The sequence below is a fragment of the Alosa pseudoharengus genome, unplaced genomic scaffold, assembly GCF_046254945.1.
Source record: "Alosa pseudoharengus isolate Yale_2024_CS ecotype anadromous, Long Island Sound unplaced genomic scaffold, YU_APseudo_1.1 YU_APseudo_1.1_scf_1, whole genome shotgun sequence".
NCBI classification, from domain to species: domain Eukaryota; kingdom Metazoa; phylum Chordata; class Actinopteri; order Clupeiformes; family Clupeidae; genus Alosa; species Alosa pseudoharengus.
Window position 1 is genome coordinate 41,035,386 of NW_027468564.1, and position 22,513 is coordinate 41,057,898.

The 22,513-nt window shown below is 39.6% G+C and overlaps 2 protein-coding genes and 1 long non-coding RNA gene across 15 annotated transcripts in view; 1 reads left to right on the forward strand and 2 right to left on the reverse strand.

Annotated features, from left to right (window-relative positions):
• Positions 1 to 11,379, reverse strand: part of LOC143127971 (B-cell receptor CD22-like) — a 13,752-nt gene extending 2,373 nt beyond the window's left edge. For 2 of the 12 annotated variants that reach the window (XM_076289710.1, XM_076289661.1), the window contains exons 1-5: positions 11,252 to 11,379; positions 6,238 to 6,342; positions 3,865 to 4,028; positions 1,901 to 2,236; positions 1,154 to 1,408 (exon numbers count right to left, since the gene is read on the reverse strand). In XM_076289710.1, the coding sequence (XP_076145825.1) occupies positions 1,154 to 1,408; positions 1,901 to 2,236; positions 3,865 to 3,919 (646 nt within the window). In that variant the 5' untranslated portion in view covers positions 3,920 to 4,028; positions 6,238 to 6,342; positions 11,252 to 11,379. Of the gene's footprint in view, positions 1 to 1,153; positions 1,409 to 1,685; positions 2,237 to 3,864; positions 4,029 to 6,237; positions 6,343 to 10,440; positions 10,950 to 10,973; positions 11,129 to 11,251 lie in introns of those variants that run through there. The other 10 variants (XM_076289693.1, XM_076289667.1, XM_076289704.1 and 7 more) reach the window with 10 other exon arrangements.
• A 145-nt stretch (positions 11,380 to 11,524) lies between these two features.
• On the reverse strand, positions 11,525 to 21,793 carry LOC143141352 (uncharacterized). 2 transcript variants are annotated; one of them, XM_076302417.1, is made up of 7 exons: positions 21,745 to 21,793; positions 21,128 to 21,205; positions 16,568 to 16,717; positions 14,348 to 14,527; positions 13,011 to 13,110; positions 12,320 to 12,434; positions 11,525 to 12,195 (listed from the first exon to the last, which is right to left on the reverse strand). In XM_076302417.1, the coding sequence occupies exons 2-7, from the start codon at positions 21,195 to 21,197 to the stop codon at positions 12,151 to 12,153; spliced, it is 660 nt and encodes a 219-aa protein (XP_076158532.1). In that variant the 5' UTR covers positions 21,198 to 21,205; positions 21,745 to 21,793; the 3' UTR covers positions 11,525 to 12,150. The 2 variants fall into 2 exon arrangements, with proteins under 2 accessions (XP_076158532.1, XP_076158537.1); XM_076302422.1 differs by lacking the exon at positions 21,745 to 21,793 and having other exon boundaries at positions 21,128 to 21,422.
• LOC143141245 (uncharacterized) lies at positions 17,412 to 18,629 on the forward strand. Its single transcript, XR_012990770.1, has 3 exons — positions 17,412 to 17,677; positions 18,152 to 18,206; positions 18,494 to 18,629. It is a non-coding gene; the product is annotated as an uncharacterized LOC143141245 (long non-coding RNA).
• Positions 21,794 to 22,513: the final 720 nt, after the last annotated feature.

Here is a 22,513-nt window from a genome sequence, read left to right on the forward strand (position 1 = left end):
GATCCCCAAGACCTCTCTAAGTGTACAGTACTGTGATTTTTTCCCATTGTGGTACATTGATACATGGCAATTGTTTTTTTTTTACTGTTTGTTACATTCTTTATGAACCAGTTCCATATTTATACAGTGCATCTACAGTTCTTTAGTACATTTCACATTTCAAAGTGAGGAATTATATATTATTTAAATGTATAAATGTATAATAAACATATAATTGGTTTTACAAGTTCTTGTGGTATAGCATTTTGAATTCATCTCCCCAGTGTTAGACTATGCTGTGTATGTATGTTTTGTGTTATGTCTACAGAGAGCCAGACTTTCCTCTACCCCGACCTGGATAATCACAAATTACTTCAAGGCAATTGTTCAATGGTCTATTTGTATGAAATCGTGTAATATTACTTTGCCAGCCTACATGGCTCTTCATACAGTAGATCATATTTGCTGGTTTATAAAAAAAGAATTAACATGTGTTGTGTCCAGGGAGATGGGTGCAAGCCATGAGTGGCATTTCCGACAGTTGTGTAAAATAGAAATCCTATGCAACAGGGGGGAGCCCAGCAGCAAAAAGAAAGCCTGAAATGGCTACCAATTGCTTGTATTGTATTTGAATTCAATTTGACACTGATTAAAATGAATGATGATGATCACAACAATGTCCATCAGTGCTCACATTTGATGTGCACCAGCTATGACAAGTAAGGGATAACAGTTGCCAAGGTATTCCGATATACTGTATACCAAATTAATGGAGGAGTTGGAGGGCAAAAAGAATGGGTTTTCCTCCATCAAGTTCATTAATTTTGTAAATAAAATATAGGTAAATAACCTGATCTGGAACAGTGTGCCGTACACTGGCACAGTTCCTCTCGATAGGGGCGCTATAACCTCCACTCATTTAACTTCGTTAAAAGTTTTAGGCATTAACAAGTTCATACTTGGGGGGCGCTGTGGCACAACAGGCTACAGCGCTCATACCATATACGGGTCCAAGTGCCCACGGGCACCCAGGTTCGAATCCGACCAGCGGTCATATCCCGGTCCCACCCCATCTCTCTCTCCCAATTACTTCCTGTCTCACTCTTCACTGTCCTATACGAATAAAGGCAAAAAATACACTTAAAAAAAATAAATAAAACAAGTTCATACTTACATCTAACACTGAGGGTCACAAAGTCGGATGGATGATCATCATGTCCCGTCACAGCACAGGAGTATCTGCCTTCATCTGTGACGCGGACCTTGTTGATGGAGAAGGTGTTGTCTGGTGTGTGTGTGGTTGACACAGGTAGGCCGTTCTTGTACCAGATGTAGGTGGTGGAGTTGCCTAGACTGCAGGTGGTGCTGCAGGTCAGTGTAACACTCCGCCCTTCTGTCACTGTTTTTGGACTCATCATCACCCGCAGAGCTGAAGGGTATAAACAGCCATGTGATTAAATATTAATGTTGGATTCCATTTCCCATACTTAGAAATACATTATTTGAAATAAAAAAAAAAGTTCAGATGCGAAACCCTCTAAATCCGCCCGACCACTTTTCTTTTAAATGAGCATTTTTTTTATCAGCCTCCAATAGGTTTTTGCCTATAAATTGATATTTCAGACCAGAAAGAGAGTGATATCTAGCGGGCTTTGAAGCAAAATGATTTGATTAATGTATACTATGTGTGGAGAGCATTCACTCACCATCATTATATAATTTTTGACGGAAGTGGCGTTTAGAGGCTTTTGCATCTGAACTCCTCAAATATTCCACATGTATCCAACTATGATGAATAAACGGAGTGCGAAGCAGCAGAGCAGTGTTGGGCATGATTGCGATGATGAATTACCCATAGTAACAAAATCCTGACATGAACCTTTTGGAGACAAAGCTATAAGTTAGACAAATCTGACATTACCTGTGACGGATAAAGTAACACCTGCCCCAGAAAATTCACTGCTATTTGTTCTAAACCAGAACTTGTATTTTTCTTTGGAATCGCTTTCCCTCAGACCATTAATTCTCAGTGAGCAGTTATTCTTTTTATCCCCAAGAAATTGGCCTCTGTTTTTGAAAAGTTCACTTTCAGTCAGGCGTTTATCTTTGTTGCTGTACCAAGACACATCTGTCACAGTGTGTTCTTGGGGATATCTGTAAGTGCAGAAAATGGTTACTGATGATCCAGTTAAAGCACATAATCTTGAAGGGGAGGAGACATTCCATGATCCTGCAGTGTTAGTACTAATGATGACACCTGAAATGGAAACAGAAATACATGTTAAATTGTAAAAGAGAGTGGAGAGCATTTAAATTGTTATGTATAAAAGAGAGTGGAGAGCATTTAAATTGTTATGTATAAAAGAGAGTCGAGAGCATTTAACCTTCTGACACTGTTCCGGTCAAAAATGACCGATTTACACATTCCCTGTATCATAAATATGGCATTTTTCATCAGATTGCCTCAAGATCTTATGATATCCTTCACAAAAGGCTTTTGCACACATAGACGTTATTTTGACTACTTTCTTTGAATTTTGAGTGATTTATTCAACGTAGAAACACTACTTTTGTTTACGGTCAAAAATGACCGCCATAGGAAATGAATGGTAAAGAGTATAATTTTCATCCAGGAGATAAAAGACATCTCCTTACACACACTCCTACAACTTACCACCAATGTTCCCACACACATGCATGCATGCACACACAGAAGCACACACACCCACACACACAAACAGACACACATACAGTACACACACATGTACACCCACTCACAGACACACACACACACACTCATGTTGTCCACCAATGTTCATAGGCATTCAAGCACATACAGAAACACACCCACCCACACACACACAAACAGACACACACACACACATGTACACCCACACACACATATATAACACACACACACACACACAGTTCATGTTATGTTGCCACATGTGCAGGAAAACCACCAATGTTTGCACACATATGCATGTTTGACACACACGGAAACACTCACACCCACACACACAAACAGACACACACACACACACACACACGCACACAGTTCATGGTATGTTCCCACATGTGCAGGAAAACCACCAATGTTTGCACACATATGCATGTTTGTACACACACGGAAACACTCACACCCACACACACAAACAGACAGACACACATACACATACACACACACACACACACACACACACACATTTACACCCACTCTCTCTCACACACTCACAGACACACACACACACACAGTTTATGTTGTCAGATCATGTTTTCATGTTTGCACACATTCACACACATACAGAAGCACACACACCCACACACACAAACACACATGATGTAAATGTTAATGTTCTAGTAAGGGTCTGTTTACAAAAATGTTCTATTAAATAATACTTTTTGTCATGGTATTGGAATTTAAGAGCAGTTAAAACTGTCTGGTCAAATTTGACCGCGAACAGTAAATTAAGGGGGGTAGCAACGAACAGTGTTTAAAGGTTAAATGGTGTTCGGGCAACAGAAGTTAATGCAATACAGTTGTAATGCAGCCATTACACGGACGGAACAGACCTGACAAAGCCTTGAAAAAAGGAAGAAAAGCCTGATGCTACCAATGAGTTGAGTGTGTTCATTTACCTAATTGTTAAACAAAAAGGTATGAAAATTATATACCAGAATCCTGTCACATCGTCAAAATCGACAAAAAAAAATCAAAGAATTCCACCTGCAGAAATGGACAAGCAATCCTCCAGGTACACCAGGGTTACAACAACCAACCATGAACCTAACTCTACTCTCTCTGAATTAACTCCTTTACAATGCTTGTTACCGTATTCTCAGGGGAGATGGGATGAATGACTGTAAAACTAATAAAATGCATACCTGGTAAAATCAGCAGGGAAAAGGCCAAAGATATGTGGTCTCCATTGTAGAACATTTCGGTTGTAGTCTACTCCTGTAATTCAAAAGCAAGTGTAGAGGTTGGGCCTATGCTATCTCCTCATACAGACTGCAGCAGTGGTGCCAGGTGAGCCCAATTGGATTCTCTAATTAAAGTAAAACAAAAAAGTCAAATTTTACAGAGAACACTCAAAATGAGTAGAGGCACTTTGATTTTCAAAGTCACTAAAGCAGTGGGTCTTTTACGCAGCACATGCTTAGTAGCAGGGCAAAAATACATCAACATGAATTTTAAAATAAAAAATCAAATATCTTAATATCTTGTATCTAACTACAACATACAGTAGCCGCATGCATTAAAATACAAGTATTTTTGTGTTTTTTTGTGGAAAATACTAAAAGTACTCTGTAACACTTTACTTGACAGTATCAACATAAGAGTGACATGACACTGTCATGACACATGAACCCCAACCCTAACCCTAACCTCTAACCCTAATCCTAACCCTAATCCTAACTTGTTAGGCATAAAAAAAAAGGTTTGTTTCCTGTTGGTTGTCAGTTGAGGCCATGGGTCGGTAGGGATTTTTTTTTTTTTTTTTTTTTTTTTTTTTCCCAGTGGCAGTAAGGGATAGGTAGAAAATCAATCCCACCAGGATTTCGCGAGGTTTTTTGAGACTGTTGCGACCTAAAATGCCTGGATGGAAGTTGCGGTGATTTTAGCTGTTTCTTGTGGAGAAATTGCGGGAGGAAGTGAAAATAGCAAAAATAGTTTAAATTTAGGGCAATTAAGGTCAGTAAGACCAAAATCACACTGATAATCTTGATGCTTATTAAAAAGGATAATCAAAGGTAAACAGTAAGGATTACAGAAAATCAAAGTAGGCCTACTTTATTTGTGAAAATGCTTTGACTGAGGTAATTCACAAAGCATTATAGTAGAACTGTCCAAAAAAGACAGTCACCTAAAGAGATGGCATCATGTCATATGTTTCAATACATTCATATATTTTGTAATTCATATTAAGTTCATATCTTTTTAATAATTCATAGTCTGTGGCCTGCATAATTACTAATATCCAAGTAAGTATCTAGTAATTTCATATTGATTTAAACTATTTGACTACACTTCTGTTTAATGTCATTACATTGGTGGTGTACGTCTAATTGACTGCCTGCCCCTTTAAAGCTACCTTGTGTAAGAACTTCTCCCATCTAGCGGTGAAATTCTATATGACAACCAACTGAATATTACTTTCTAGCCCCTCCCATTCCGAGCGCATTTTAACTCCTACGGTGGCCGTTTCATGCCAAAGTTAACATTGCTTCCAGTACTACGACTTCGTCCGGTGTTCCTTCCAGTTATAAGGTTACTTTAGAAAACAATTACACATTGCATTTAGTTATATAGCCAGTAAACATGTTGGGTATGACCTCTATGTAAAGTGAATAGCCTAGTTTTACGTTTTCATTATTTTGGTAGGCTACTATTTCATTGCTAGCATCAGCTATCAGGTTCCCAAACGAATGCATGCTAATGTTATAGTATTCAGTGCTATCGTTATTCTGTATGTGCGAGATTAATAGTGTAAAGGCAATGTTTACAGCGTAGCCTACTATTTTTCTCAGTGAGCAGAGTCAGAGATCAGTCGATGCAACGGAGGTGCAAGGGAAAGGTAAAGGAAGAGGGAAAGGTAAAGAAAAGCCAAGAGCCGGTGGCAGAGGATCGATGAGACCTCCTAGGCAAAGAAAAAGTAAGACTCCAAAAGATGACGAGGAGAGACTGGAAGAACTTCAAAGACAAAGGAGAGAAGCAACGGAGGTTTGTGTTTTTAATATATTTCTCTGAACAGTATCAATGTCAATAACACCGAAATTAGCTCGGAAGCTGCACCAGGCACGTTCGTTTGCGTTGCGTCTGCTGCCACTACACCAGAAAAAAAATAGACCATTCATCTAAAATTGATTTTACGCGTTGTGAACGGAACGCTTCAGTTACGCGCTTGGTGTAGCTTCCCTGCCTGTTTGTATCTCAATTGTTTGTAGCAATTTCTAGCTGTTGCCAGTCAACTGCATGATGCGAGTTGTCTCCCAGTGAAATCACGACACACAATTACGTTATGGTCTATAGAAAATGTTACACAACATTTTCACCTTTTCATTGTCCATACACATACATAGTATTCATCATTTTGTGTGAACACTTGAAAAATGACACAGAGTAGGCTACTATTACTACTACTCTGCTAACAATCTAACTTTGCTACCTAAACAAGCCTATCTGATCTTATTTCTTGTGTCTTATTTCTTCAGACTTGTGGATGGAATGAGCCTGCAAGAGCACAGGAACCTCACCACACAGTTGCTATAGTGAGGCAGCCAGGTCTGGTGTTTGATGCATCAGTGCAGACATGTCGTCCCCCCACCTGTGCCAGGGATGCCTTGGTGTAGTTGTACACACTGCAGAGACATGCCAATCGATCAGAAGAGAAAATGCTGTGGACAAAACCCTGCCACCTGTGTGAGCCTTCTGCCTCACTACACACAGCACTGCCTAGATGAAGGTTTTCTCCAGATTCACAGGCAGTACATCACAGACATCACAGCATTAGGCCATGTAAGAGAGCCAGGTGATGACAATAGAGTTCAGATATGCTACCTACAGACATTTCATTTTCTGGCAGCATGGGTCTCTAGGACAGGGTAATAGAAGAGTGATCCCAAGCTGTGTGTGTAGGATAAGGGATAAATTCCCTGACCCTCAGGGACATCTTTGGAATTTATTTCACCTTCCTATAATGTTGTAATGTTGTGTTGTTGTAAATAGTTTTGTATTAGTGTTCTTGTACTGCCGGTTCCTTTTAAAACTGTATTTAATTTATTTTACACCGGTACATCGCTATATTTTGCTTTCATGAAAATAAAAACTTTTAGAATTGATAAGAGACTGTTCATGCTGTACCTCATACATTACATCCACAAACTTATAATTAAAAAAGGAGTTGTGGTAATTTACCATTTTGAAACACCAAATGACAGTAACATGGTCAACAATGTTATTTGCAATATATTTATTTACAGAAATTAACTAATTATGGTATTTACACATGAACCCTTCCTTTTTGTATGGTGCCTTTGAAGCAACGTGGGCCATCATTCTAAATTTGCAGTCTCCTGGAAAGCTGATCCTGTGGAAGACATGCAGTGTCGTTAGACATACACGCCATTTTATATAGTTCAACATATTGTTACTAATCTGTATAGTGCTATTTTGCCTAGACTGAGTTACAGGCAAGGTTACAATGAAGGCATGCACGTGCATCACATAACAAAACCATTGAATTTCGTCCACATCCTCCTCCACAATGCTCATGTCATGTAGGCTTTGTAAAAAATATATATAAATGCTTATATCATGAAAATATACAATAGAGAATGTCATCGGGTATAGACATTATGAGCATTGATGGGTTACCTCTGTTCAAGGTTCTCAATTTCAGGGGCTTCTGCAATTGCGCCAAGATGCTCATCTGAAATGAATAAGCAGAGCGTTTCACAACATATAACAGTACATAAAATGGTAAACACCAAGATATTAAAAATATACTTTCAGTTATCAAACAACAATCACATAGAATCAACAATTGTTTTCATGCAGTGAAAAACGTTCAGACAATTTAGTAGGCTACGTCTACAATTAATAAGACTACAGGACAGGCCTCAGGATGTGAACGTCACCCTTGGAATTGGCTACACTAGCATTATCAGATTAGGATATATTTAGGCTACAAAGCAAAAGCAATGAAAAATAACTACAATTTAGTGCCCTTTGCCTGTGATCCGTCATAGCAGATTTATGTTACAATCCTTTTTCATCGACGCGAGGAAAAGTATCCCAGACGTCATTCTAGCGTTATGGACAACCATGCTATACTAAGCCAAGCAACTATAAAAATTCGAATTTACACCATAGACTGTATGTTTACACGAATAGGCCGAATTACCTGTCGAGGAGAAAGCAGGCAATTTCGGCGTCCCTTTTAAAATCCTTGCTCCTCCTCACGAGCTCTTTCCATCTTAGAAAAGCCACTCCAATATTGACTTTGGTCTGTTGTTTTTCCGGTCGCGTTGGCGTTTTAATTCTCTTTTTCGCTTCCTTGGCGACTCCTTTTCATGTCCTCGAGAATAGGTGTAATCCTCCATTTTCAACAGACTTTCAAATCTGCCGGCAGTCGCGAGTAGACTGATCATGCAATGAGTGTTGCCTACAAGCGCGAAAGGCGGAGCTGAATTTCCAGGAATGTCCCTCGTTGGCGAATGTATTTCAAAGATGGAGGCGCAACATGGATTCAGCCATTTGCGCGACTCGCGCGTATGTATTTGGAATAGCAGATTCTACACTTACGAGAATACTTTGATTAGTAAGTGGAAATAATTACATATGAATGAGCACGTATTTTTGAAAGAACAAATGGGTTTTTGCTAAGAATTAACTCAAAAAAGTACACAATGTAGCTTTAAGGACGTGAGAGTAGCCTAATTACATTTCTGAGTGGATTGGAAGGCTTGCATCTCACTGTGTTCGGCTACGAGTGTAAATCACTTTTTGCATAGTGCATTACCATATGTGGATGCAAGTGGGAATGTCTTCTATGTCATTAGTTAAAATAAATGTTAAAAAAAACAACTCGAATGAAATCATTCTTGGATCATAGAAGAGGTAAATGTCTTGCAATTTTATTAATTTTTATGATTTTGGTAGCACTACTCAAACTAAGCCCACAAGCTAGCAAACATAAGCTTGACATAAACATGACATAAGCTAAAAGGACATATCCAGGTAAACGTTTGCCAATGGGTTGCATAGCCTACTCAAATGTCAGTAAACCAAGTAGGCCTTAATTAACTTACTTTCATAGCCTAGGTAGGTTAGCAACACCAGGTTGAGAGATGCAAGTAAGCAGATCGTTAACGTTAGCCTTCTATTTATTGTCATCAAAACTGCAGAGCAACCGAACACTTAGGGCAGTCTTTGGTGTCATATGCAGAAGGTTCAGAAGTAAGTGTGCCATCTGGCTCAATATTCTGCGCGGGGGACTGTTGCGGTAGGTGACATTTCACAGTGAAACTACGATGATTGGTCAAATTTGCGAAAAAATTGCGGTGTTTGGACAAAATTGCGAGTGCCTTGGTAAGTGACGAAAACAATCGTCTTCGTGAACAGCTGTGCATAGGCTACTTTGTAACAGAGAGAATACGCTCATCCCTATACATAACGCAAGGGCTAATTAATGTAATTATAGTTCGCCTTTTATTTGTGGATTTATTTAATGTAGCCTAGACTATTTAGTGTTATTTCTTCCCCAAGCTCATAAAATAAATTTGGGTCGCACATAAATTGACAGGGTCGGTCGGAAACCGGAACCCAAGAAATTTTTTTTTTATGCCTTATGACAAAGACCGAATGTCACTTGAACCACATGAATTCCAATACAAATTTCAAGTTTGTGCCTGAAATTGCACTGTGCCTACTTATGAGAGCATTGTTCCCACCTATTTTGGGGCCTACCATCAAATGTTTGACCTCTATAGAAAGCTGAACTTGTAGTTTTCGTAGGATACAGTCAGAACTGTGTGATGTACTTACACAGAGTTACAGGGTTAGAATATAGTTTTTTTCTTTCTGCCAGGTTACAAGCATCTCTGAACTGACCACATTTCAGCCCTCTAGGTCACTTGATATCACTTTGAAACACAACTGAGCCCTAGCACGAGGTCTTGTGAAGCTGTGTGCAAAAGTAGACCAATATAGAATGAAAATATGAGTGCTTTAGACCATTATTTGCCAAGGTATGTTCATGTGTTTTGTAAAATGCCTATGGAAACTCCCCATAGGGCTTTTGGTTAACCAAAATGCATACTGACAATCAAATGCTTACTGCACATGAACCCGTTTGTGTAGAATCATAATCCTGGTCTCCAATGAAAGGTAATAATAGAAGCGTTATGTCAAATGCCACACAGTGTCATGTTACTCTTATGTCGATACTGTCAAGTAAAGGGAGCATGTAATCACTTGGAAAGCCTTCCATCTGTCTATTAAACCACTTTTCTGCCTGCAAGACATGCCATAAACCTTCAAACAGTTACATCTAAAAAACAACAAATGTATTAGACAGTGAACGCCCAAAATGAGTTTCAAAGACAGTACGTTAGCTTCAAGTAGTAAATACTGTATCAGAGACGCACTCAAAAAGTCACAACTGAACTTGTCAAGTGATAGGCCTACACCGTGTTGTTGTTTCTAAATGTCTGTCACTTGCTGGTAATAAACTGGTTGCCCAGACAGCCAATCAACGGTTCATGTGTGTTCATTTGACACTTACGTAGTATTTTAAGCTATTATCCATTCCTGAAGGGAGGCCATTTGGACAAAATAATGTACATCAGAACAGCGAATCTGTGTTTCAATTTGAATTTAATAATGCAAAGTTCCCCCGTAAATCGCTAAAATAAGGCTAAAAGCGATAAGTTACAAATGCGGTTGAGGCTACTTACAGGAAAGGGTGCGTCCGGATGTTTTAACAAGTGCCATACTGTCGTTACGAACTAACCCCATACATTTCTATGGAGGATTCTTTGAGTGCTGTGTCTCCTCATTAGAAAATATCTGCTACTAACGTGCCAATGTCAAGTTGCCATTAATCATTACATGCTCAGAATCTTGCTAGGCTAGGTCTACTGTGATGGGAAAATTTGAGGATGCGCGTGCCTCTCTAGAAGTTGCCCAAAAAAGTTTAATTTGGGTTGCACCACTTTCGTGGACGACCAAAATGACTATTTTCTGGAAAACAAATGGGTTGTAATGAAAAAATCGTATCGTATCGTATCATATCATTCATTCCTCCAAAATACATTTCATTACGAAAACGCACAGTAGCCTAACGTTTGAGCCTTCCACTTTCACTGTGCACAAAATAAGCCTACTGGCGCAAGTGTGACAACATGGAAGGATCTTCCGTAGTCCGTACAAGTCATGTTTCTCTTTACCTCAATAACCTTAAACAATCAGTAGAATGTTATTATTTTACCGTGTCCGAGCCTTTGTTGAAGTTCAGTTTCACTTTCCGTCTCTGTAGGCAGCAGTTTCTTAGTCTGTTTTTTAAGTTGTTCTTATTTTTGGTTTGTTAAGCAAACAACATAGGCTAACCTAATAAGGAGATACCATTACGCAATAAATGAAGTCATTGGAGTTAGTGTTGTTTATAGTAAGGAACAGTAGCCTACCAATTGTGTATTAAGCAGTAAAGCTAACCTAACTTTAAATCAAATTCTAATTTCGTTTACTGTTAGAAAGTAGACATATTACCTTCAAGAAAAAACGCTGCTGTTTTTCTTCTTCTTCAGGTATACTTTTGGTAAAGTTAAAGTTAGATATTGCACTTATCACCTAGATTGGCTCTTTGTGCAGCTGCTCTTGAGAGTGGCCTTGCTCAACAGGAGAAGCACAAAGGAAGATAAAACATTGGCCTACAACTTGTGCAACACATCATCCTCTTCATAAGGAACCGTACATGTGATTCAAGACACTGCACTTATACGTTCAAAAGTAGCCTAAGTTTTACTTATAAATTCCTCATATCTAACATCACAGAACACACATAATGATTTAGAGTGGATGTGAGAGAATAATATGTAGGATAATATATGAGACATAGGTAATTGCATGACACAAAGGTATATTTTCTGACCCTACAGAGGGGAGTTTAATCAAAGGTTGTTGGTGTCAGTATACTTTACTGTAACATTGCCACCAATAGGGGTACCAGTATACTTTTACTGTGACACTTGGGGTAACACTAACAGCCAGTGGAATGAGAGAGATCACAGGAAATGAAACGCGCACTTCCTCCTCACCATTTGTGTGGTCATAGACAGGATGTTGCATCAGTGTGAGTCAAAGAAGGGAATTCAACTTCAGGCCTGCCTAAAAGGCGTAGACAGTACAGATACAGTACAGTGGTACAGTATAGGATTTTAATTAAATGTAAAATAATAATAATAAATTCAGGATTTAAATTAAAAACATCTAATGTGTGATGTAGTTGTTAGTCTCCGGGAGTACACACACACACATGCACACACACACACACACACACACACACACACACGTGTGCCTGTGATCAGTGTCTGTGTTTGTAAAACACTGTCCCCTGTCGGTTGCCATCTGGAGGAGTACGGAGTTATGGTTCAACATGAGCTGGAGTTTCATCTAGGGCTTCGGCCACGAGCACTGGGTGGATTCCTAAAATGCTACAACAGGAAGTACGTAATCAATATACAGCTTTGAAAGTTTGAAAAAACATGACAATGACATAATTTGTGAAAGCGATGTCAATCCATCCAACTTGTCCACCTGTTTATGTGGTGGACTTACATCAAGAGTATCATATTCAGGTGTTCTTGTCCTGGGATTCAGAGCTGTGTACGTGTCATCAGGAGGGTCCACATCAGGGCTCTGTGCTCCTAAGTCTCTCGCTGCTGCATTTCCCCTGTAAAAATAAAACAAATCATGGAAGTTATCAAATGGCAAACGTCTGTAGTGTATCTGAGATAAGACTAAGATATAGTCATATACCTACATAAGTAGTTTGTCTGCATGAGACACTGACAATTTATGTTTTTTTTCTTCATTTATTATTTAAATTCATGAAAGACTTATGTAAAGTTCCTGTTCCTCTGGAGGGGCAGCCGTGGCCTACTGGTTAGCACTTCGGACCTGTAACCGGAGGGATGCCGTTTCGAACCCCGAGTAGGCACGGCTGAAGTTGGTGAAGTGTCCTTGAGCAAGACACCTAACCCCTCACTGCTCCCCGAGCGCCGCTGTTGATGCAGGCAGCTCACTGCGCCGGGATTAGTGTGTGCTTCACCTCACTGTGTGTACACTGTGTGCTGTGTGTGTTTCACTAATTCACGGATTGGGATAAATGCAGAGACCAAATTTCCCTCACGGGATCAAAAGAGTATACTTATATATATATATATATATATATATATTTCCTCTGGAGCCATGCTTCCGTTATGCAAAAAGATTTCACAAGCTATAAAATGCTGCAGTTGGTACTCACTTCTTCCTCATGATGAAAACAACAACAGCAACTAGGGCAGCAGCATCCAGAACTGCAAGAACACATCCAACTGTGGCAATCAGTGTAGGTCCAGTATGATCTAGTACACATAGAAAGACACAGACACACAGGCATGCACACACGTGTGAACACACACACACACACACACATTTATGTTAAGTGATGCTTTAGACTGAAATACCTATACTTTATACTATATTTAAAGTTCATTAATTTAGGTTCTATTTACAATGGGTAGACACATACATTTTCAATAAAACAACCCTATAAAACAGAAAAGGTAACAGACAGGCTTCTTACTACATTAGACGTTGTGAGCAAAAATCACACCTGGATGATTTCATCAAAGGGATGAATTCTGACCAAGACTTGAAGATATAGACAAGGGTGGAAAGTGGGAGGAAAATGGTGTTAGTGGAATATCATCGGTGCCAAAATGAAAACAGACTGGTAACGCAGCTGACACGCAGTCGCCACGCTTGCGGTCTGAATAGGCCCACGACCATGAGCATCTTGCGTTTTGTGTGCCTGCTGCACCTTGAATTTTTGAAAAGGTCCTCTGAGCGCCTAAAATTGAAAAAGAACTTAAACTCAAAGCGGAAAAGCGCCTGACATCATTCACGCTTTTAAAAAAAAGAAATAGTGCATCTCATTTTCTGCAAGCGGTAAGATGTGTCCTGTCTGATTGCGTCTTTAGCTTGTGTTTGCAATGATTCCCACTCAATGGGTGTGAGTGTACATCAACTTGTTGGCTTTAAGAAAGCATAGCCAGCCACACTGAGATCGTGAGTGGCGAGTAGACACATTTTTTAATGAAGCTGGTCGAATAGGCTTTATCATAACCTTCCGACTCAAGTTTTTATACTCCATGTTTCATTCACACACACACACACACTAACACATTTATTTAGGAATTACATACATACACTGTGTAACTTATATGAACTTAGCTATTCCGTTTTCTGCTTTGATTAAGTTGTCTGAGAGTTTCAGCTGTTACAAATGATGATGTGATGACAGCTTCTTTGAAGTCAGGTAAAGAACAATAGGTCACTTACTGACCTATTGGTATTGCTGGTTGTAGGCTAAATAATGAAATCTGTATAGCCTAAGGTTGGACAATATGGCCCACAGCAGATACAGTATGGTTCTAGTTTGTTGGGTATATTGTTTTAATAATAACATTTGTTTACGATTAGAAATGGTTAACTGGTGTCCACTGTTGAGACCAAACCTACACCTCTGAAACCCCATAGATGGATTTCCACAGTACAACGGCAGTATTTTTGGAGATCCCATTCAGGGGGTTCCCATACCTAAAGAGTGTCTCCAATCTTCAGAACAGTCTCCTGGTGCCCCTGGAGGTCCCTTTTGCCCAGGCTCACCAGAAGGGCCAGGAATCCCAGGAGGTCCTCTTTCTCCAGGTTTTCCAGGAGACCCAGTTGGTCCTCTATTTCCAGGAATCCCTGGACGGCCAGGGAGACCACAAAGTCTATCTGACGTTTGAGACACACACATTCACACACACATATATGTCTATAAATACATACGCACAAATGCACATGCACACACTCACACAAACAGAGAGAGATATGTTTAAACAGGTAAGTAATTTTGATATAGTACCATCCAATTCATTCCCACTATCTGTTCAGGCTATGGACTATGGTCCGGGACAGAGCACCAGTTAGCAAGCAATCTTTTTTTTATCTATGTCAGATTGGCTGGTGTTGTTTACAGTGGTTTTGCATGTCATTTAGGTAGAGCACTCAATGAATCCTCCATAGAAATGCATAGGGTATGTATGTAAATGTATGTAACACCAGTATGGCCATTGTCTACACATAATGCGTTACCAAGATAGCTGTGGAGTGGTAAGACTTGCGTAAAGGACTTTGAATGCAATCTCTGCAATGCCTTCACAGACCGCCAGGGGCTGCGGACCACTTACTGAAAACCCTGATATCTCCATTTTTAAAGAATTTTCAGAATAAATGTTAATAGTTTATAACAATTCTACAGTTGTTTCATTGAAATGGAAGATATCTAGTTTTGGAACTAAACTTCTATTTTGTTTATTAGAATAAGTACATAGGGCCGGATGTACAGAGAAAGCGCTACACGGCCATGGCACCCTTGACAGGGACAACAAAGAAGCGATCATCCTCAGCTGCACACTGAATTACAGGCTCAGTCCCTGCCCTGTCATGCTTGATCATCCTTAAGCACACTATGTTGATATTTGATTTAGTTTATATAGTATATTAGTATTAACTGTAGTATTTTAGTATCATGTTTATCTTCTACTGTCTCTATTGTACAGTGGTGGTGTTTTTCTATATGTATATTACTTTTTCTGCTGTGTGTGTGATGTCTATCTGTCTATCTCTCTCTCTCTCTCTCTGAGTTTTTCTATGTGCAGAAAGCAAACGCTGTGCTTTAATAAGCTGTCACTTCATTACGTAAACAGCACTCATCACTTGTCTGTCCCTGCCCCCTCTACAATGCTAATTGCACAGGCTGAACCACAAGCGCAGTTGAATAGAGTTAACCAATTGCGACATTAAAAAGAATCAAAGTTTAGCATCGATCATACATGATAATAAGATGTCAACGAGCAGCGACATACAGAGTAGGCCTAGTAGTTCTACTAATCCACTTACAAATACTTGAACTATTTACTGCACGTAGACTAGGGGCTGACTTAATACCCCAGTCAAGCAGATTGGGAAGTGTAGGCCTATATTGTGAACGTGAACATATGGTATTAGAAAGGCAAACAAAAGTTAAGGTTACTTTTGACATAGTACAATGAAGAAAACCGATGTTCTGAATACTGATTCAGCTGCCTCTAAAAGTTTCTCTAATTGACGCATTTAACCGCAATGTGGATTACACCTGCTTTTAACAGGCACAAGTTTTTCACCACAAGATAGACGTGCGCTGTTTTCATACATATGGCTGAATACCTAATCAATCGCTAGTAGCACTTCTCCTCCCCTGTGTTTGCTCGATACTCCTACTTTCCCCTGACCCTCCTATGGATGTATGACATGAAAAAGCACAAATACCCACTCAGCTCCAGCGACAGGCAGCCTGCGTTTTTTCCTCAGTGCGGCCTGTTTGTGCTAACCTGCCTCCGCCTGATGGATTGCTTTGCTCGACATATATATGGAAACTTTCCATTGGAGAACTTTTGGGAAGGGGCAAAAATACTGGTTAGCTGATTGGATAAACCATCTGTCTATCACTACCTACGCTGATTGGCGGTTCAAAACCAACGCTGATCAGCGGTTCGTTTGGCAAACAGCTCCTGATCTGCGAGTGGAAAAATGGAGCTTGCGAGATCAGGATGGTCTCATGAGGCTATGTTTGTCCATACCTTGCCATGTTTTTATGTGCATGTTGTGAATCAAATGTGCCTGAAGTGGGCGCAATAACTTTAGTACATCTGGCCCAGTGCTTAGCGCTCTTAATTGACTGAAGTCTGATTGCTTCTTGCTATGAAAATACAAATGTAGAACAGAGTTACCTACCAACATCCAAACTTTTATCAGAGAAGGTGCACAATCCTGGACGCCCAGTTTCCCCAGGAAAACCATGGGGTCCAGCAGGTCCAGGAGGGCCAGGTGGTCCAAGTGGTCCAGGAGGACCAGGTAGTCCAGGATTTGAAGATCCACCAGACACTTAAATCACACACACACACACACACACAATTTAGGGCTGATTATTTAAAAAAAATGTCATGGTTTCTTTTTCATTTCATAAAAAAAAAAAATATATATATATATATATATATATATATTATACAAACGCTATGATCGAACATGATAAGCTGAATTTGCCAGTGTATTGTATTTATTTAGCTTGGAAACCAGCCCGAATTTGTATCGCCTAAAAAATTTGACAACCGGACAAATGGTCTGGAATTGCTCCATTGAGAATTCTCTGGACACGTCAGTAGTTTGCCGGATATGATGTCAGACAAGGCTGTCCAATGGTCAAACCCTGCCCTCTTTTTCTTCCTTATACTGCTGTAGACTGACAAGGACTTTGACAGTGACATTACAGTATAGCAAGAAAGGTATAGGTACCTTCCAATACTATTGGACACAACGTAAAAGCCCTGTTAAAGCTACATTGTGTACTTTTTTGAGTTAATTCTTAGCAAAAACCCATTTGTTCTTTCAAAAATACGTGCTCATTCATGTGTAATTATTTCCACTTACTAATCAAAGTATTCTCGTAAGTGTAGAATCTGCTATTCCAAATACATACGCGCGAGTCGCGCAAATGGCTGAATCCATGTTGCGCCTCCATCTTTGAAATACATTCGCCAACGAGGGACATTCCTGGAAATTCAGCTCCGCCTTTCGCGCTTGTAGGCAACACTCATTGCATGATCAGTCTACTCGCGACTGCCGGCAGATTTGAAAGTCTGTTGAAAATGGAGGATTACACCTATTCTCGAGGACATGAAAAGGAGTCGCCAAGGAAGCGAAAAAGAGAATTAAAACGCCAACGCGACCGGAAAAACAACAGACCAAAGTCAATATTGGAGTGGCTTTTCTAAGATGGAAAGAGCTCGTGAGGAGGAGCAAGGATTTTAAAAGGGACGCCGAAATTGCCTGCTTTCTCCTCGACAGGTAATTCGGCCTATTCGTGTAAACATACAGTCTATGGTGTAAATTCGAATTTTTATAGTTGCTTGGCTTAGTATAGCATGGTTGTCCATAACGCTAGAATGACGTCTGGGATACTTTTCCTCGCGTCGATGAAAAAGGATTGTAACATACATCTGCTATGACGGATCACAGGCAAAGGGCACTAAATTGTAGTTATTTTTCATTGCTTTTGCTTTGTAGCCTAAATATATCCTAATCTGATAATGCTAGTGTAGCCAATTCCAAGGGTGACGTTCACATCCTGAGGCCTGTCCTGTAGTCTTATTAATTGTAGACGTAGCCTACTAAATTGTCTGAACGTTTTTCACTGCATGAAAACAATTGTTGATTCTATGTGATTGTTGTTTGATAACTGAAAGTATATTTTTAATATCTTGGTGTTTACCATTTTATGTACTGTTATATGTTGTGAAACGCTCTGCTTATTCATTTCAGATGAGCATCTTGGCGCAATTGCAGAAGCCCCTGAAATTGAGAACCTTGAACAGAGGTAACCCATCAATGCTCATAATGTCTATACCCGATGACATTCTCTATTGTATATTTTCATGATATAAGCATTTATATATATTTTTTACAAAGCCTACATGACATGAGCATTGTGGAGGAGGATGTGGACGAAATTCAATGGTTTTGTTATGTGATGCACGTGCATGCCTTCATTGTAACCTTGCCTGTAACTCAGTCTAGGCAAAATAGCACTATACAGATTAGTAACAATATGTTGAACTATATAAAATGGCGTGTATGTCTAACGACACTGCATGTCTTCCACAGGATCAGCTTTCCAGGAGACTGCAAATTTAGAATGATGGCCCACGTTGCTTCAAAGGCACCATACAAAAAGGAAGGGTTCATGTGTAAATACCATAATTAGTTAATTTCTGTAAATAAATATATTGCAAATAACATTGTTGACCATGTTACTGTCATTTGGTGTTTCAAAATGGTAAATTACCACAACTCCTTTTTTAATTATAAGTTTGTGGATGTAATGTATGAGGTACAGCATGAACAGTCTCTTATCAATTCTAAAAGTTTTTATTTTCATGAAAGCAAAATATAGCGATGTACCGGTGTAAAATAAATTAAATACAGTTTTAAAAGGAACCGGCAGTACAAGAACACTAATACAAAACTATTTACAACAACACAACATTACAACATTATAGGAAGGTGAAATAAATTCCAAAGATGTCCCTGAGGGTCAGGGAATTTATCCCTTATCCTACACACACAGCTTGGGATCACTCTTCTATTACCCTGTCCTAGAGACCCATGCTGCCAGAAAATGAAATGTCTGTAGGTAGCATATCTGAACTCTATTGTCATCACCTGGCTCTCTTACATGGCCTAATGCTGTGATGTCTGTGATGTACTGCCTGTGAATCTGGAGAAAACCTTCATCTAGGCAGTGCTGTGTGTAGTGAGGCAGAAGGCTCACACAGGTGGCAGGGTTTTGTCCACAGCATTTTCTCTTCTGATCGATTGGCATGTCTCTGCAGTGTGTACAACTACACCAAGGCATCCCTGGCACAGGTGGGGGGACGACATGTCTGCACTGATGCATCAAACACCAGACCTGGCTGCCTCACTATAGCAACTGTGTGGTGAGGTTCCTGTGCTCTTGCAGGCTCATTCCATCCACAAGTCTGAAGAAATAAGACACAAGAAATAAGATCAGATAGGCTTGTTTAGGTAGCAAAGTTAGATTGTTAGCAGAGTAGTAGTAATAGTAGCCTACTCTGTGTCATTTTTCAAGTGTTCACACAAAATGATGAATACTATGTATGTGTATGGACAATGAAAAGGTGAAAATGTTGTGTAACATTTTCTATAGACCATAACGTAATTGTGTGTCGTGATTTCACTGGGAGACAACTCGCATCATGCAGTTGACTGGCAACAGCTAGAAATTGCTACAAACAATTGAGATACAAACAGGCAGGGAAGCTACACCAAGCGCGTAACTGAAGCGTTCCGTTCACAACGCGTAAAATCAATTTTAGATGAATGGTCTATTTTTTTTCTGGTGTAGTGGCAGCAGACGCAACGCAAACGAACGTGCCTGGTGCAGCTTCCGAGCTAATTTCGGTGTTATTGACATTGATACTGTTCAGAGAAATATATTAAAAACACAAACCTCCGTTGCTTCTCTCCTTTGTCTTTGAAGTTCTTCCAGTCTCTCCTCGTCATCTTTTGGAGTCTTACTTTTTCTTTGCCTAGGAGGTCTCATCGATCCTCTGCCACCGGCTCTTGGCTTTTCTTTACCTTTCCCTCTTCCTTTACCTTTCCCTTGCACCTCCGTTGCATCGACTGATCTCTGACTCTGCTCACTGAGAAAAATAGTAGGCTACGCTGTAAACATTGCCTTTACACTATTAATCTCGCACATACAGAATAACGATAGCACTGAATACTATAACATTAGCATGCATTCGTTTGGGAACCTGATAGCTGATGCTAGCAATGAAATAGTAGCCTACCAAAATAACGAAAACGTAAAACTAGGCTATTCACTTTACATAGAGGTCATACCCAACATGTTTACTGGCTATATAACTAAATGCAATGTGTAATTGTTTTCTAAAGTAACCTTATAACTGGAAGGAACACCGGACGAAGTCGTAGTACTGGAAGCAATGTTAACTTTGGCATGAAACGGCCACCGTAGGAGTTAAAATGCGCTCGGAATGGGAGGGGCTAGAAAGTAATATTCAGTTGGTTGTCATATAGAATTTCACCGCTAGATGGGAGAAGTTCTTACACAAGGTAGCTTTAAGATGTGTTCATGTGGGCTTTATATGATGATGAACAGTACAACATGTCAGTCATCAATGCCACCTGATTGTTTTTGAGTTGACTTTATTCATAACAAGATCGCTGCTGCTGGAGAAGCAAAATGAAAAGCAGACAACAGTGATAAAGGTATTTGACATACTCAAATTTTGTGGGCAGGGTACATTCTGGCTGGCTTTCAGGCTGGTTTGAAACAGGCCCTGTTATTCTGATAAGGATCTTTGAAACAAACAGCTGCTTAAGAAAGTAAGCTCCATCTTGTCTGACTGTTCTCATCCTCTGCAACAACAGTTTCAGTTTCTACCATCAGGTTCACTGCTCAGACTCACTTGCTAAAACTAATACAAACACTCCTTTGTTCCTTCTGCTGTCTCTCTTCTAAACGCCAGGAGGAAAATATAGTTTACCCATTATTGATCAGGATGTGCATTACCGGTATGTTATTTATTATATGTATTTGTTTATTTTTGTAATTTTGTGTGCTCCTACTGCTGTGAAAACAATTTGCCCCACTGGGGGATAAAATACAGGCATTGATTGATTGATAAACTAATAGCCTGTCAACATTGTTTGGAATCAAGGAAGATAATTTAAAGATAATACATTTCTTACCTGTGGAATACATTACAAGCAGAAATAAAACGATTACAGCTGCTTTTTGGTTTGCATGGACCTGGACCATCTTGAATGCTAAACAACAAGGGTCGCTTTTTAAAACCAAAGATTAAGATCATTGTGCACTTAAAAGCTGCATTGGAGCTTTCTGTTGTAAGACAAAATAATAACAATACAGCATTATGCTGATGCCATTGGCAACTGGAAACAACAAAACAACAAAAAGGTACTAACATAGACAGAACGGGTTATCAATGGTTCCTACAGGCTCAATAATAAATAAGTAGCCTCAATCTACAAGTATGAGGAACATTCAAGAAAATGCTCAAAATGATTAAGGACGGATCAAAATAGAATTTTGAAGTGTGATTGAATATCCATTTTGTAAACCTTGTCCTGAACATCTGTTGTGAACATCACATGCTATTTTTCACTGAAAAAAAATCACATCTTCACCACAATCACATCTTTTGGCTGTGATTAGGTTTTAAAAACATGAGTAGCCTAGTAAAAGTGGCCCACTTTGCCATATTGACTGAATTACTGGGGAAATTCTAAAACCGAAACAATAGATGTAATGTAGGCTACTGTAATTTACGTATGGCCGTACTTACCACTGTGAAAGGATCAACGAAGTTGTAAAACGAATGAGGACTGAAAGATTGTGTCGATCCAGCTTGTCATTTCCTTCCCCTTTTTCTTTGCTAGCTTGAGGTTTGAGGTTATATGATGAAATACTGCAATTTCAGCACATATGTTTGGTCAAGATGCTCTTCCCTCCTGTGAACGTCCTCAAAATAAACTGAACTAGCCTAGGCTATTTGGTAATCAGAGAGGACTTGAGAAAACACACCAGAGAACTCACAATACACTAAACAAAATAATGTGGTAACTTTTGGGGACATCAGTTGTTGCACAAGGAGGGAATGCAAAAGCAAAATATAAGACACAACCCATCTCCCAAGGTTGCAACCCTTCCGGCTGTATTAGTTCATAGAGTTAGTGACGGCTGCTTAGTGCATTCACACGGTATTTCCATACGGGAGACTGTTACTCCGAGGGCATAGTGTCTATGCTTCCGGCTGTATTAGTTCATAGATTTAATTGACTTAGCGCATCCATACTGGAAACTGGTACTCCTGAGCCATAGGGTTCTATGACTCGTTGTATAGGTTGAATTAGATTTGCTATAACTCTGTACTTAGTAGCCTACACTTACACTGTGAACATTTAGCAGACTCTTACAGTACCCTCAGACCTAAGCTTTAAGTACTACATTAATCCCCAGAAGGTAATAATCTTAAACCTCTTAATCTTACCTTGGCTCAGGCCATTTTGCTGTGCTGTAAATCATACATTTCCCTTTCTTTTGTTTTCTTTTGT